At 34.2% G+C, this 15,559-nt stretch overlaps 1 protein-coding gene across 2 annotated transcripts in view; it reads left to right on the top strand.

Moving 5' to 3' along the window:
- The window catches only part of LOC129743966 (serine-rich adhesin for platelets-like), a 274,223-nt gene extending 260,028 nt beyond the window's left edge, over positions 1-14,195 (top strand). For both annotated transcript variants that reach the window (XR_008736758.1, XM_055736227.1), the window contains one exon: positions 13,227-14,195. Coding sequence is in view for 1 of the 2 variants with exons in the window: in XM_055736227.1 (XP_055592202.1) it covers positions 13,227-13,251 (25 nt within the window). In the remaining variant the exon portion in view is untranslated. The remainder of the gene's footprint in view (positions 1-13,226) is intronic.
- The last annotated feature ends 1,364 nt before the right edge of the window (positions 14,196-15,559 follow it).

The raw sequence follows: 15,559 nt of genomic DNA, 5'->3' as shown, positions 1-15,559 counted from the left end.
TTTCTGACCGTTGACCGTAGGCGACAACTCAATCCAGTTGGAACTTGCGCACAAAACGAAAATAAGAAATCTACCTAGCCATCGATCGAACGATAACGCACAATAGGAGACTTACAGAGCAACCACATGCTAAATTTTGTGTCCGCTCGAAAAAACTTAAAATTCGTTGTTTCATACAATTATCTACGTAGGAGAAGTTGCAAAAACAAAAACATATTTTCAATACTCCACTAAAATTTTATTTCTTGAAGAAATAGAAAAAAAACATGGATGTGTTCAGAATGATATGAAATTTATTTATTTGAGGTTGGAGAATTGAAAAAAATCGTAATTTTTTTTACGAGCATAAACGTATAACGTTAAAAAATTACGAATTTTCATCATATTGGGACATCTGGAAAACATGTTACCCCACGTTACCCCACTCTCATTTCCACTCGAACATTTAAATGGAAGTCTCAGTTATCCAACAAAACAAAAACTAGCTGCCACTTTTTGCCTATTTAAAAGTTATTCACGTTTTGGTGAAACATGTTTTGGACAATTTTCGTACTTGTGGAATTGCTTTTGATAATGGTTTTTGCTAGAAAAATTTGAACTCAATCGAATTTAAAAATTTTATATTTAATTTTTTTTCAAAACTTAGTTTTATAATACTAATTTGGTTTTTAAAAGTTATATTTATCAACAGGCAAGCATGTAAGATTCTTTGGATTATGAACTTTGTTTTGTCCAGGGTTAATTTTCAGGATTTGTAGACGGGATGGGTGTTTCCTCAGCTTCATTAAACTGAACCACAGTGTCGAAAATATATTGGAGTAACGCAAACATTTTATTTTCTAACAATTTACAAATACATAAAATACATCTTCACTTCTCGAGAGTCTATGTGATAAGGAAAGTACAATATTGGGTCATCTACCATTACAACTTTTCCCGCTCACAAGTTACAATAGAAAAAGCAACAATGAAGAATTGGCAACACTCAAAGTACAAAGGCAAACGGTTGGAAGAACTCACAAAGTGCTAACGTTAAGGTGACCAGTATTGATGAGATCCATCAAACTTGCTATAACCTTCTCAAATCCTTTTCGGTCAGATGTTAAGTACCTATCTGTTAACTAACTTAATTTTTTATTCAACATTTTTTTCTATAAAATGTAGAGATCTTAAAGTTTTACTCAAAAATAAAATAGAAATTATTTACACACTGAATGTCTGGATATTTAAAAAAAACATGTTTTTTGCTGTCATATTGAGTAACAGCCTACTTGATCCATTAGCTACTTATATAAGGTACCAATATGAGTTTTTTGGCTATATTATCTGAACTTATTTGTTCTGTTACCACTGATCACACTGACATGACACTTAGAACAAAATTCCGTTCATATTTTTCATATTTAATTTGTATGGAAGTATTCGTTTCATAGATGGAATGAGTTTTAAGCCAACATAATAAACGATTTGTCGTACCCCGAAATCCTCAGAGGTCAAATTCGGTTCAATTTGGTTCAGTTTGCTTGATTTGTTCCTTGTCAGGTTCCTACCAGTTGTTAGATCTTTTCTGGTTGCTTGGTTAGTTTTTTTTTAATGCAGAAATTTGGTATCATTCCTATGAAATCTCTTTCTTCCAGAAAAGAGATTGGTCTCAAACTCAAAATAACATCCATTTCTTTGTCAAGACAAATTTGGGCCCATTTGCATTATTTATTCAAGAGTTTTGTAGATATTCAGGTAACATTTGCATGGGGACCCCCCATTCTTGTGAGTTAACCAAGTTATCTAGATCAAATATCACAACATCCAGATGAGAAAAAATTACATCAAATTAAAGATTTCGATCAGATGAAGAACTTTCCAGAAGACTTCAAACCAATAGAATTTCATTTAAAAAAGTTTTGAGGTTTTGACCATCGATTGGTCAGGTCTGCCCCACTGTGCCACGGAGTGGAAAAATTTGACGCTTGGGGGGGGGGGGGGGGGTTGATCACCCCGATCACCGCAATCACCGTGGTGAAATTGGATAACGCGCCGTTGTACTGAAGCGGAGATTGCGGGTTCAAGTCCTGCCGGCAATTCATAATATTGACGGCTTATGTTCTTTCTTTCTTTGATAGCTCATATTTCTCTTATACTTTCCATCACCTTCGAAAATTTGATAAAATTCATGGTAATACTTTATTTTTAAATTTTGACTTTTGGTCAGGTTTTTTGGCAAAAAAAAACTCCTGTGTGCATCGGTCCAATATCCTTTCTGCCTATTTCAATGATCTCATTTAGTTCAAATTTCGCTAATAACCTTCTAAATTTTTTTCTTTCTCATAATATTTTGAGCCACTCTTGCCTAAACTAAACCCCTCTAGTCAAAACCTGATGGTCAATCATCTGCGCAGTAAGTATTTCACAATCCGCGCAAATGTCAGCTCGGTGCCGAAAGGTCATCCCACAGGAAAAAAAGGGGTTAGGTACCGTTCAGGAAAACCAATAATTGATTACCGCATCAGCTCAACTAGCTTTAACTCATCAGAAGAATCGGCTCCTTTATCATCTCGTCTAGTTGCAGCAGCTGTGTCTGTCTGGGCTACAATGTGGTTCAATTGCACTTACAATGATAAGGCTGTGCACTAAATTGTTGAAAAGTGCAATCAATTAATTCGCCAGCGAAACGCTTAAAGCTGATAATGAATGAGTTTGCAGGCGATGAATGGCCTGACTGACTGACTGACTGACTGACTGATGTCTACCGGTAGGATGCATTTCGACGCCTTGTTTGACGGCAATATCCTTCTCCTGATTGAAGAAGATGAAAGTGATCACTAATCGTGACTGGGTACGTGACCTGCTCCCTGATTTTTTTTTCTTTTTTTTTCAATTTTGAAACTCCAAATTGTAAGATTTACTTACCTATTTGTTAAAGATTTCACAGATTTTTAAACCTAATTTTGAAGAATACTTCATTTTTTTTGCCACACTTTTACACTTTGTCCGATTCGCTGTTAAGGATTCCGATGCTTCAATTTTAACCTTTTGGAACCCAAGAAGATTTTATCGGTACGAGACGATTCCGTCAACTTCCAGAAACGTTCCAGCGCAAAGTGTATGTTTCCTATGTGCGCTAGGTGGGTTTCCAGCAGCTTAATCATCTTTTCGATTATATTTTATTAGATAAAGCTCCAGAGTTTTGACAACGTAGTAAACTCGGCAATTTTATTCCTTCAACGATGAGCGGGCTCTTATGTTCACTCACCGGGACCAGATCCGAGTGATTTATTACTCATTACGGAATTCCGTCTATAGGGGATGTCGGGCACATAGTAACATATGTATCGATACACTTTATGAAAGCAATCAGAGCCGCGAAAGTAAAACAAACTCCATTATTTTATCAACAACAAAAAGTCAACAGACGAGACCCACTCGTTTTATTCGGTTGAAGTTTATTTGATTTTTCGTCTCGAATTTAAATGGTTTCATTGAACAAAATCCGCATTTAAATGGTCGACATAATTTTTCGGAAGCCATTAAACGGCAGTCTCAGAGTGGCCTCAGTTTCATCCTACTTTTCCTCTATTTCAGTCAGAAAAGCTTCGTTTAGAGAATCAGCCAACCAATTAATGTTTTTTCTCCGTTTCATAAAACGTGTTTCAATGGCAAAAATTAACGGACCATATTTTTAACCATTTGGAACTGTCTCTACAGTTTAAAAATTAAAGGAAACAGTATTAAATTAAATCGTAAAAGTTCACTCCGGTTATTTAATGAAAAAAGATATAGACTAAGAGTTTAATAATTCATTTATTGTCAAAGTGACAAAATGATTGAAACCATGAAAATAACAAAAATGCCAAATATAACAGAAATGACAAAATAACAAAAATGACAAGATTGAAAATAAAATTAAAAAAAAACAAAAATGACAAAAATTGATAAAACTGACAAAAATGACAAAAAATAACAAAAATGAGAAAAAAAAACAAAAATGACAAAAATGTCAAAAATGACAAAAATGACAAAAATGACAAAAATGACAAAAATGACAAAAATGACAAAAATGACAAAAATGACAAAAATGACAAAAATGACAAAAATGACAAAAATGACAAAAATGACAAAAATGACAAAAATGACAAAAATGACAAAAATGACAAAAATGACAAAAATGACAAAAATGACAAAAATGACAAAAATGACAAAAATGACAAAAATGACAAAAATGACAAAAATGACAAAAATGACAAAAATGACAAAAATGACAAAAATGACAAAAATGACAAAAATGACAAAAATGACAAAAATGACAAAAATGACAAAAATGACAAAAATGACAAAAATGACAAAAATGACAAAAATGACAAAAATGACAAAAATGACAAAAATGACAAAAATGACAAAAATGACAAAAATGACAAAAATGACAAAAATGACAAAAATGACAAAAATGACAAAAATGACAAAAATGACAAAAATGACAAAAATGACAAAAATGACAAAAATGACAAAAATGACAAAAATGACAAAAATGACAAAAATGACAAAAATGACAAAAATGACAAAAATGACAAAAATGACAAAAATGACAAAAATGACAAAAATGACAAAAATGACAAAAATGACAAAAATGACAAAAATGACAAAAATGACAAAAATGACAAAAATGACAAAAATGACAAAAATGACAAAAATGACAAAAATGACAAAAATGACAAAAATGACAAAAATGACAAAAATGACAAAAATGACAAAAATGACAAAAATGACAAAAATGACAAAAATGACAAAAATGACAAAAATGACAAAAATGACAAAAATGACAAAAATGACAAAAATGACAAAAATGACAAAAATGACAAAAATGACAAAAATGACAAAAATGACAAAAATGACAAAAATGACAAAAATGACAAAAATGACAAAAATGACAAAAATGACAAAAATGACAAAAATGACAAAAATGACAAAAATGACAAAAATGACAAAAATGACAAAAATGACAAAAATGACAAAAATGACAAAAATGACAAAAATGACAAAAATGACAAAAATGACACAAATGACAAAAATGACAAAAATGACAAAAATGACAAAAATGACAAAAATGACAAAAATGACAAAAATGACAAAAATGACAAAAATGACAAAAATGACAAAAATGACAAAAATGACAAAAATGACAAAAATGACAAAAATGACAAAAATGACAAAAATGACAAAAATGACAAAAATGACAAAAATGACAAAAATGACAAAAATGACAAAAATGACAAAAATGACAAAAATGACAAAAATGACAAAAATGACAAAAATGACAAAAATGACAAAAATGACAAAAATGACAAAAATGACAAAAATGACAAAAATGACAAAAATGACAAAAATGACAAAAATGACAAAAATGACAAAAATGACAAAAATGACAAAAATGACAAAAATGACAAAAATGACAAAAATGACAAAAATGACAAAAATGACAAAAATGACAAAAATGACAAAAATGACAAAAATGACAAAAATGACAAAAATGACAAAAATGACAAAAATGACAAAAATGACAAAAATGACAAAAATGACAAAAATGACAAAAATGACAAAAATGACAAAAATGACAAAAATGACAAAAATGACAAAAATGACAAAAATGACAAAAATGACAAAAATGACAAAAATGACAAAAATGACAAAAATGACAAAAATGACAAAAATGACAAAAATGACAAAAATGACAAAAATGACAAAAATGACAAAAATGACAAAAATGACAAAAATGACAAAAATGACATAAATGAAAAAAATGACGAAAATGACAAAAAGCGGCTTCCACTGAACTTTAAAATGCCTTTAATTACTGAAAATCGCATGAAACTCTCACAATGAGGGTATTGGGTGAAAGGATCAAACGAGTAGGAGTCGAAGTTTGCTATCAATCGCCATATTTAAATCCAATATGGTGGCTTCCACTGAACTTAAAAAAGATTTTAATCACTGAAAACCGCTTGAAATCACCACATTATGGGTAATGAGTGAAAGGACTAAACTAGAGGAAGTTGAATTTCGCTATTTGACGCCATCATCAATGCAAGATGGTGGCTTTCGCTTTTCTTTTCAAAGCTGTAAATAACTAAAAATCTTATGATACATCCACAATACGGGGTATTGGGTGAAAGGGCTACACGATTATAAGTCGAATTTCGTTGTCCGACGCCATCTTGAAAGCCGGCTTGGAAGGCGGCTACCGCTCAGCTTGAAAATACTATAAATCACTGTCCCATGAATACCCATATTTTGGAGGTTTCATGCGATATTCAATGATGTATAGCATTTTTAAAGTTTATCGAAAGCCGAAATTTCGAATATCAAGATGGCGTCTGATAGCAAAATTCGACTTCTACTCGTTTAGCCCTTTTAAAACAATACCAATATTGCTGGGTTTTATGCGATTTTAAGTTATTTACTACATTTTAAAGTTCAGCGGAAGCCGCCATCTTGGATTTTAAGATGGCATCAGATAACGAAATTCAACTCTAGCAGTTGATCTCTTTCAACTAATACCCATATAGTAAGGGTTTTATGCGATTTTCAGTCATATTCAAGTTGAGTTGTAGCCGCCATCTTGGAATTTAAGATGGCGACGGACAACGAAATTTGACTTCAACTCTTAATCACTGTCACCCAATAACCATATTGTGAAGGTTTCAATATATTTTCAGTAATTTACAGCTTTAAAAATAAAAGCAGGAGCCGCCATCTGGGATTAATGATGGCGTCAAGCAACAATTTTTTTTCCTACCATTAGAGCATAGGTCGGCAACCTGCGGCTCGCGGGCCGCATGCTGCTCTTTTGATGTAAAGCTGCGGCTCTTTAGCTCACTATCATATGTTAAATTTTTGTTGAATAAAATATTTTAAAATCGAGCTATGCCGAAAAATTTAATCTTGTTATGTGGAACACGGATTTCCAAAATTCCAGAAGCTTGTATATTTTTTAATCAATCGCACACAATAGTTGAACTGCTGCTTACATGAAAATTATAGTCTCTTTTTTACGAAAAAATGGTTCTTAGACAGCCTCTGCTTTGTTATTAAACAACGTAACCCTCATCAAGTTTCATATTTTGAGCACTTATTTTTTTTGCCCTCTTTGAAAAATGCTCAGTTGAAATGTCCAAAATCGTATTTAAATTAATCAACCATTTCGAAAATTATTTACAACTTTAAGGCGTAACAACATAAAAAATATTTGAAAGGCTACCTCAATCCTATCCTTTTTATTTGAATTAAAAACGATAATTCTAATGTATAACTTCAATGTATAAATTCTTCTTTGTATTTTTCCGCTGAATTGTGTAAATAATCTTACTTCAATTAATCATTTGAAACTTTGGTATTGAGGTAACAAAAAAAAATTTATAAGTTTGCAATCTTTTGCTATTTGAATTCCACGACGCAATAGTCATCACAATTTACGAGCTGAATCGGAATCGCAATTTTTAATATCAATTCTTTAAAAAAAATTTCATCTGCCTTCAAAATTTGAATTTTGAAAAATATTTTCGAAATTCAAAACGATTTCTGAAATGTACAAAAAAAAAAACGATTTCTGATTCCAAACTCCAGATCAGAATTCTCAATTTGAGCCATGCATTTAAATTTCTTTCATAGCCCACAATCATGAATCTAGAATTGAAGCTCTTATTTTCTGGGTTTCAATCTGGATTTATGAGTTCGATGATTTATTTTAGACCCAACTTGTAAAACTGAATTAAAAATATGAATCTTAAAAGATATTATTCTGATTTTTCAACTATGAATCGCTGTTTTAAAGCTTAAATTCTGCATAAAAATGAAATTTAAGATCTTTTAATCTGAGCTCGAGATATGATGGTTTCTTGTTTCATTTTTTCATATTCGAAAATTGTTATCTAAATATTTAAAATGCCTTTGATTTAATAAATTCATAAATCGAATTTCCAAAAAAAAAATGCAAATTCAAATTTGAAGCTTTTCAGCTTTTCATGTCTAATTTCTAATGATGATTCGAACCGAAAATCTAGAAACCTAAACTTGATACAGGATCCAAAAACAGAGATACTTATATGATTTTGGAAATATATAACCAGATTCTCCGAAATGGGTTTAATCTTACTAAAAATGTACTTTGGCAGAATTCTGAACTGAGATTAGTTTTCGAGGTTTCGAGGTCAGTTTTAAGTCAAAATTCAGTCATCAAAACTTGATTAAGAATTTATAATTTTTAATGTAGAGTTGAAATTTGAGGGAATACCTTTTTCATGGCAAATACCTTTCTTTTGGATGGATTTGCCCGGCTTATGCCCGTTTATGCGTTTGAAATTTTGAAACCTAATGTCCAGATTTGTCCAACCTGGACACGTACCAAAAAGAAACTAGAATTATAAATAAAAGTTTGTCACCTATTCAACCTCGAATCAGTCTTGAGAATCAATGAAAATTTCAATTCTTAAAAACTATAAGAAAACTCAAACACAAGCTAAATACTTGTAATCAATCACTTAATTTATGTTTATCCCCCGATGCAGGATGCAGTTTTTTTTTATAATGAAATCGTATGTATTTAAAAAAATAAACATTTGAGTCTTTAAACACATTCCAAATTTCAAGTGTTATGTCTGCAGCCAAGATTTGCCAAAAGCAAACAAATTTTCATTAACTATAAAGTAAAATAACATATTATTTTCATTTTTGATTAGCAGTAAATCACCATTGATTTATTTTCATAATTTTGGTTTCAAAACTTTAAAAGTATCCTTGATCTGATCTGATCACTGTTTCTTTATTATATGTTACGACTTTTCAATGTAGGCTACAAAATCATATTATTGCCTATTTATACTGATTAAACCACTTTTTTCCCGACATCTAAGCTTTAGCAAACGTTGATTAATATTCTACAATGTACTGAGTTTCATACTTTATTCAATTGGACGCACAATACTGAAGAATCACATGTGTCATAATGTGAGATTTTTAATTTTCCAGATGCAGAAAATTTTGAAGACACGTTCGCGTGACGTCATGAATTTAGAAAGTTTCAAATTGGAAATGACATATGTAGGCAGAAGCAAAATTTTGAAGATTAAAATTCGGCTACACAAATTTCAGTTGAATTTAGCCTCATTCTTATTTTGAAAGGATGAGCTAGAACCGAGGAAATATCATAAAAACGATTGATAAGGCTGGAACACTTATCAGTTTCTTGCTTTGAAAACCCCCCTCCCCCCCCCCCCCTTGGAAATTTCCAGAAACCCGAAGGGGGAAATAAATAAATTTTGAAGTATTTAATGTAAATTTCGAAAAAAAAATTCAAGAATTCAAAAGATTACAAAACGAAAAAATCAAGTTTTGGAAGATGGAAGTTATTTCACCTTTTGTATTCTTGATTTTATTGAATTTTTCGATAAAACATTACTTGTTTTTTAGGTTTCATGCAATAATATTGTATACAACTTTGTTGTATACAAGCTTTCGTGAAATTTATTCCAATTTATTTGTTTTTTACACAGAAGGATTTGAAATTTGTTCCGGCCTAATTTTAAGAAAATTTATCTCCCTTTACTATGTTATTTTAAAAGCTATTCATTGCCGAAGACGTTATAAATATTTTGCTTATGTTTATATGTTCAAATAATTCACTCCAAAATCATGAAAAGTATTCATTTAAGCTTGATATGGATTTTATTTTCTTTACCCGTTATTTGCCAACGCATTAAAATTTATATATTGATTGATTTATATTGTTTTTTTTTTTTAATTAAAACAAAAGAAAAATTTAATGTGGCTCTTTCAAACTTTAAAATATTGAAAATTTCATGGTTTTGGCTCTTTGACTTAAAAGGTTGCCGACCACTGCATTAGGGCCCTTTCACTCAATACTCATATTGTAAAGATATTCATATCACTTCCGGTAATTTAAAGTTTTCAAAGATTTTTAGATTTTTTTTTTTATTTTAACTCAAAACCAACACACATAACTTATCAAAAATGTGTAAAAATGGGAACTCCAAATCAAATATGTGCTATCTAACCTGAACGTGTCCTGTTTTGACATCTTGATTGGGAATTGTCACTAAGTTTTATGGCGATTTAATAATCATACACTGAGTGCTATTATAGAACATGCAAAAGAAAGCTTGGAGCAAACTTCTAAGTTGGTGTTTTATTATAGTTTAAACAGTGCATTCATAACTCTTTCAAAATAACTAAAACAGTCTGGTTAATAAAAGTTTTATTAGCGTTTTCAAAACTATCTGAAAACATATGGTCGAAACAAAAACAAAAGCATTTTGCATGACCATATGTAAACCGTCATAAAACAAAAAAATGCCATAATTAAACCATAATAAAACTTCCTAATGCTAATTGGCTTAATCTGTGTTACTGTGTGTTGGCTGACAGAGTGCGCTAACTGGCGAGGCATAACGTTGATCTGTACAACCCTCAAAGTACTCTGCAAAGTGATCTTGAACAGGATCCAGGAGAAAATCGACGCTACACTCCGACGGCAACAAGCTGGATTCATACTGGAACAAATCAACGAATTCAAGGACTCTCTTCTGCTGGTGTTCGTTGATTTCGAAAAAGCATTTGACCGACTTAACCACGAAAACATATGGGCGGCTCTAAGGCGACGAGGGGTCCCAAAGCACAATACGAGGCATTTTCGTACAAGGTCTTGCTCGACGGTGTCTTGTCCGAACCAATCCCGGTAACTGCTGGAGTGAGACAAGGATGTATTTTGTCACCGCTGCTTTTTCTCATCGTAATGGATGAGATTCTGACTGGATCGATCGACTGTGCACCGAACCAGGGATTGCCGAGGAATCCTTCAACAATGGAGCAACTGAACGACTTTAACCTGGCTGACGATGTTGTTTTGCTCGCCCAAACACAATCGGATATGCAGAGCAAACTCGACGACCCCAACGAAAGTTCCCGGGCAACAGATCTCAAAGTCAATGTCGGAAAGACCAACCCGATGGAGATCAACGCAGGAAATCCCTCCAGTTTCATGGTAGCTGGGCAACAAGTTGAGAAAGTGGAGTGCTTCCAGTATCTTGGTAGCCAGATAACGCCTGATGGTGGTACCAGGAAAGACATCGAAACTCGGATCAGAAAGGCCCGATTTGCGTTTGCGAGTCTCCGAAACATCTGGCGGTCACGCCAGATCTCTCTACGAACGAAAATTCGAATCTTCAGCTCAAACGTCAAATCCGTATTGCTGTACGGGTGCGAAACTTGGTGCACACATGTGGTAACGACGCGAAAACAAGCAAGTATTTGCGGAATATCATCCGCGCTTGGTGGCCTGGCAACTGGATCTCGAATGAGGAACTACATCGCCGGTGTCATCAAAGGGCGCTAGAAATCGAGATTCGGGAACGTAAGTGGAGATGGATTGGGCACACGCTGCAGAAAGATGAAAACGAGATTTGAAGAGGGGCGCTAGATTGGAATCCAGAAGGACATCGAAGAAGAGGCAGACCCAGAAACTCGTGGCGGCGAAGCCCAGCCACTGAAATCCGAACTGTCGACGAAAATCTTGACTGGGACCAGGTGAAGACGCTGACTCCGGATCGTCAACAGTGGAGGTCTTTTACCACGGCCCTATGCACCGGAGGATCGACGCGGGATCATTAAGTAAGTAAGTATGGGCACAGATACGTCTGGTTCGGAAAGTTTCGAGTTAGTTCGTGATAGATACTCTCAAGTATTTTACTTGCGGTTAGCAAGTGGAGCACACAGCGGCCAGAGTACCACCAGGAAGAGGGCCACCAGACAGCGAGATGTTCCAAGCCAGCCAGGTGGTGCCGCCAGCAATCGTGCCCGGGAAGATTCGCGGATCGAGAGGGTTACTCTCGATGCAGTCATCATTACACATTGAAATAGGCATTAATTGAAACCTTCTTTCTGGGTGCATTTTTGAATCGTAGAAAATCTTTTAATATCCTTAACATTGTTTGGTTTGTACAATCCAATATTGAAGAGAATAATCCCTTCAAATGCGTTCAGTTTATTTTAAATTTTCTTAAAATCAGACATTTTTCTTGCATATTGCGCCACCTGTTTTTGCATAATTCTCGGAACTAAGTAATCACAACTATAGACAGCTGATTACGGGCCATATTGCGCATCTGCCATGTCTGCCTCTGAAATTCTGACTTATCATGCTGATACTGATAATAGTTTTATAGTTCTCGCTAATCTTCACAAGCTGATAAGGTGTCTTATATAGTAAGAAGAATGGAGCGATGCATCTAAGATGCATCGTAGGTAGACCGTCTGAGAAATTGCATCGTTTAACAAAGAACGGATTCAAATCAATGTGAAACGGATGATTTAATATGGTGATAATCGATTCAGCAAACGATCTCCCTATAATTCGCGATTGCGCTGTTCAGAGAAAAATTACGGCTATTATTGTAACAGATCATATGCCTCAACAATGGCTAATAATCTCTCCCTGTCAGTCCCTGTAATACATGCATAGAAAAATTAAATTCTTTAAAAACGAATTTATAAGAAAGATGATCATAAAAACTAAAAATACGTGGTGAAAATTGACGAATCGCATTAGAAATCTTGGAACTGGCAACACTGACTCCTGGATGGAAGACTTTCTGAACTTAAAATTTTTGTATACTTACTAGGTATTTGTTGAACTAAGTTGAATTGTAACTTTAAGCTTAGTTGCTAAAAGCTTGTTTTGCAATCAGATGTTTATAAGTTTATTATCAATCTAAAAAAGATGAATCCGGATGAAGAAGGCACTAGTTTAATCTGGTTTCTACCAATATCGATGGCCTTCATCGGATTCACAGAAAACTTATTGGTGCTTTCTTCCCACTAGAAGGGGAATAACGAACCCATAAAACTACTTTCGATTGTAGTCGATTTGTTTGTAAAATATTTAGATGCTGAACTATCAGCAATAACTGACCACCATATTTTTGCTAACGCCAATCGATCCGGTTTATTAATCCTTTAAAAAAAAATCCCGTGTTTCTAACTGCCTCCCAATCACGACTTAATTGCGCCTCCAGTTTTTCTAATGACGCTCGATCTGTGGTGGAAGTTTTGGTTTATTTGTGTATTTTTGTTAACACTAACTCTTATCAGTTATGTAATTAGCTAATGGTACTATTTTTGATTCATTATTCGGTGCTCTTTTTCTCTCTCTCTCTTTCTTTCAGATCGTCCAAAAAGCATCACCGGTGAGATTCCGCCCTGCTCAGATTATCGTGTAGTTTAGCTAATTGTTTGTGTGGCAAATTTGAATGAAATTTATGAAATCAAAACACAAGTCTCAGATTGACGCGTTTGATGAATTATGCGTACCATTTCAGGGATGTTACGTCTGCTTTTTTGTTCGAAAAGGAAAAAAATTGAAAAAAACGATTATAGACTTAGGTGTAAGAAAAAAAACGTGTATACTAGTACTAACAAAGATCTCGAAATTTTTGGAAACAAACAATCCACTATCTAGGAAACGAATCGAAGAGACACAATCAATCGAGATGAAATCAGCGAGAAGAAACAGGAGAAAATTAAAACATGACAAGTCGAAAAACGAGACGAACCTCGAAATATTTGAATTGATACTAACTTGTTTTCATCGAAATATGCGAATCGAACCGATTTATTTAACCACATTTAATGATTTCCTGCCCCCGCAAAACGCGAAACTTAAAAGAAGTACTTCGACACGTACTTAGAGCTTGTTCCTATTTTATTCTAAACTCAGTGCTTACATACATGTAACAAAATAATTATCGAAACTGTTATAGTACTCAACTGCCAGATTGTAGGTGTAAAATTGTCCGAAGAGAGCAGGAGTTATTAAGAAGAGTCATTATATTTTGGGTGTGAAATCCTAACTAACTCTCCGCACTAATCCAGACTGGCTCAGATTAATCCAATCGATTGTTGTTTTTCATTAGTCACTACAATACGAACCTTCGAAAGAAGAAATAGCACGCAGCGCTTTTTGTCTTGTTTTTTTTTTGCAGCAGAATATTGACTACGATTTAACACAAATTTTATCAACGGTAATTTACAAAACGATACATATTTATATAAACTACATAAATATATACAGCAGAGTAGGTAAATAAAGCTATTTTGTGAAATAATGGAAAAAATACAAATGCTAAAACAGATAACTGCTGATAGTTACTCTTGAAAGAAATCCATTCAAAATCTCGAAATATTGACACAACCTTGACGGAAAAAGTACGAGTTCACTGATTTAAATTAGAGTGCCTATAAGAAGAGTGACGCCAATGTCAAAATTGAAATAGCGATGAGCTGTCAGTGTCATTGTAAGCGAACAAATGACCTGTCTAATTCAGTCTGCGAAGAAAAATAAAATGCGAGTATGGTGCTCATTGTGTTTTCAAAACAGCAAAATGTTTGTAACTGTTTTTATCCCTTTGCTCGATTACAGTAAGTAAATTCATTACAATTTCAATGTTTTTATGACCGCCAATTATTTTATTGATTATTGATAGGATTGATAAAGATGGGATTTTTTTGCAAACTACTGCCGAAAAGAGTTTGTCCTGCTGCTAGTCAATTTTGCTCTGGGACTGCCATACATCGCCGCATAATTTTTCCTTTGCCGAGCAAAATATACATCCTCCTGCAGAAAGTGAAACTGTTTTTCGCAAATATTTAGTTAGCTCCTTATGTTTCAACGATTTTTACTTACGTTGCACACTCGACAACTAGCTGTAATTTCGAAATGATCTGGGAATTCACAGAGCTTTTTCCATGCAACTTGCAGGTCTTCATCCGCTGGAAATCGAAAAAACCCAATGTTCTTGAATTCCGGTGTTGTTTTATTGTTTAGCTGCTGCCATACGAACTCCGTTTCGCTTTCAACTTGGAATATGTCTTGAACAGTTTGTATGAAAGTCAATTGCCAAGCATTTTCCAAGTGCACTTCTGAATTAATTACTTATTTACTTACTGAATGATCCCGCGCCGATCCTCCGGTGCATAGGGCCGTGGTAAAAGACCTCCACTGTTGACGATCCGGAGTCAGCGTCTTCACTTGGTCCCAGTCAAGATTCTCGTCGACAGTTCGGATTTCAGCGGCTAGGCTTCGCCGCCACGAGTTTCTGGGTCTGCCTCTTCTTCGATGACCTTCTGGATTCCAATCTAGCGCCTCTCTGCAAATCTCGTTTTCATCTCTTCGCAGCGTGTGCCCAATCCATCTCCACTTACTTTCCCGAATCTCGATTTCTAGCGCCCTATGATGACACCGGCGATGTAGTTCCTCATCCGAGATCCAGTTGCCAGGCCACCAAGCGCGGATGATATTCCGCAGGCAGCGGTTTACAAATACTTGCAGTTTTCGCGTCGTTACCGCATATGTGCACCAAGTTTCGCACCCGTACAGCAATACGGATTTGACGTTTGAGTTGAAGATTCGGATTTTTGTTCGTAGAGAGATCTGGCGTGACCGCCAGATGTTTCGAAGACTCTCAAACGCAAATCGGGCCTTTCTGATCCGGGTTTCGAT

This window comes from Uranotaenia lowii, chromosome 2, assembly GCF_029784155.1.
Source record: "Uranotaenia lowii strain MFRU-FL chromosome 2, ASM2978415v1, whole genome shotgun sequence".
In the NCBI taxonomy this organism is placed as follows: Eukaryota; Metazoa; Arthropoda; class Insecta; order Diptera; family Culicidae; genus Uranotaenia; species Uranotaenia lowii.
Note: the sequence above shows the minus strand (reverse complement) of the source record. Positions and strands in the feature narration are given on the sequence as shown.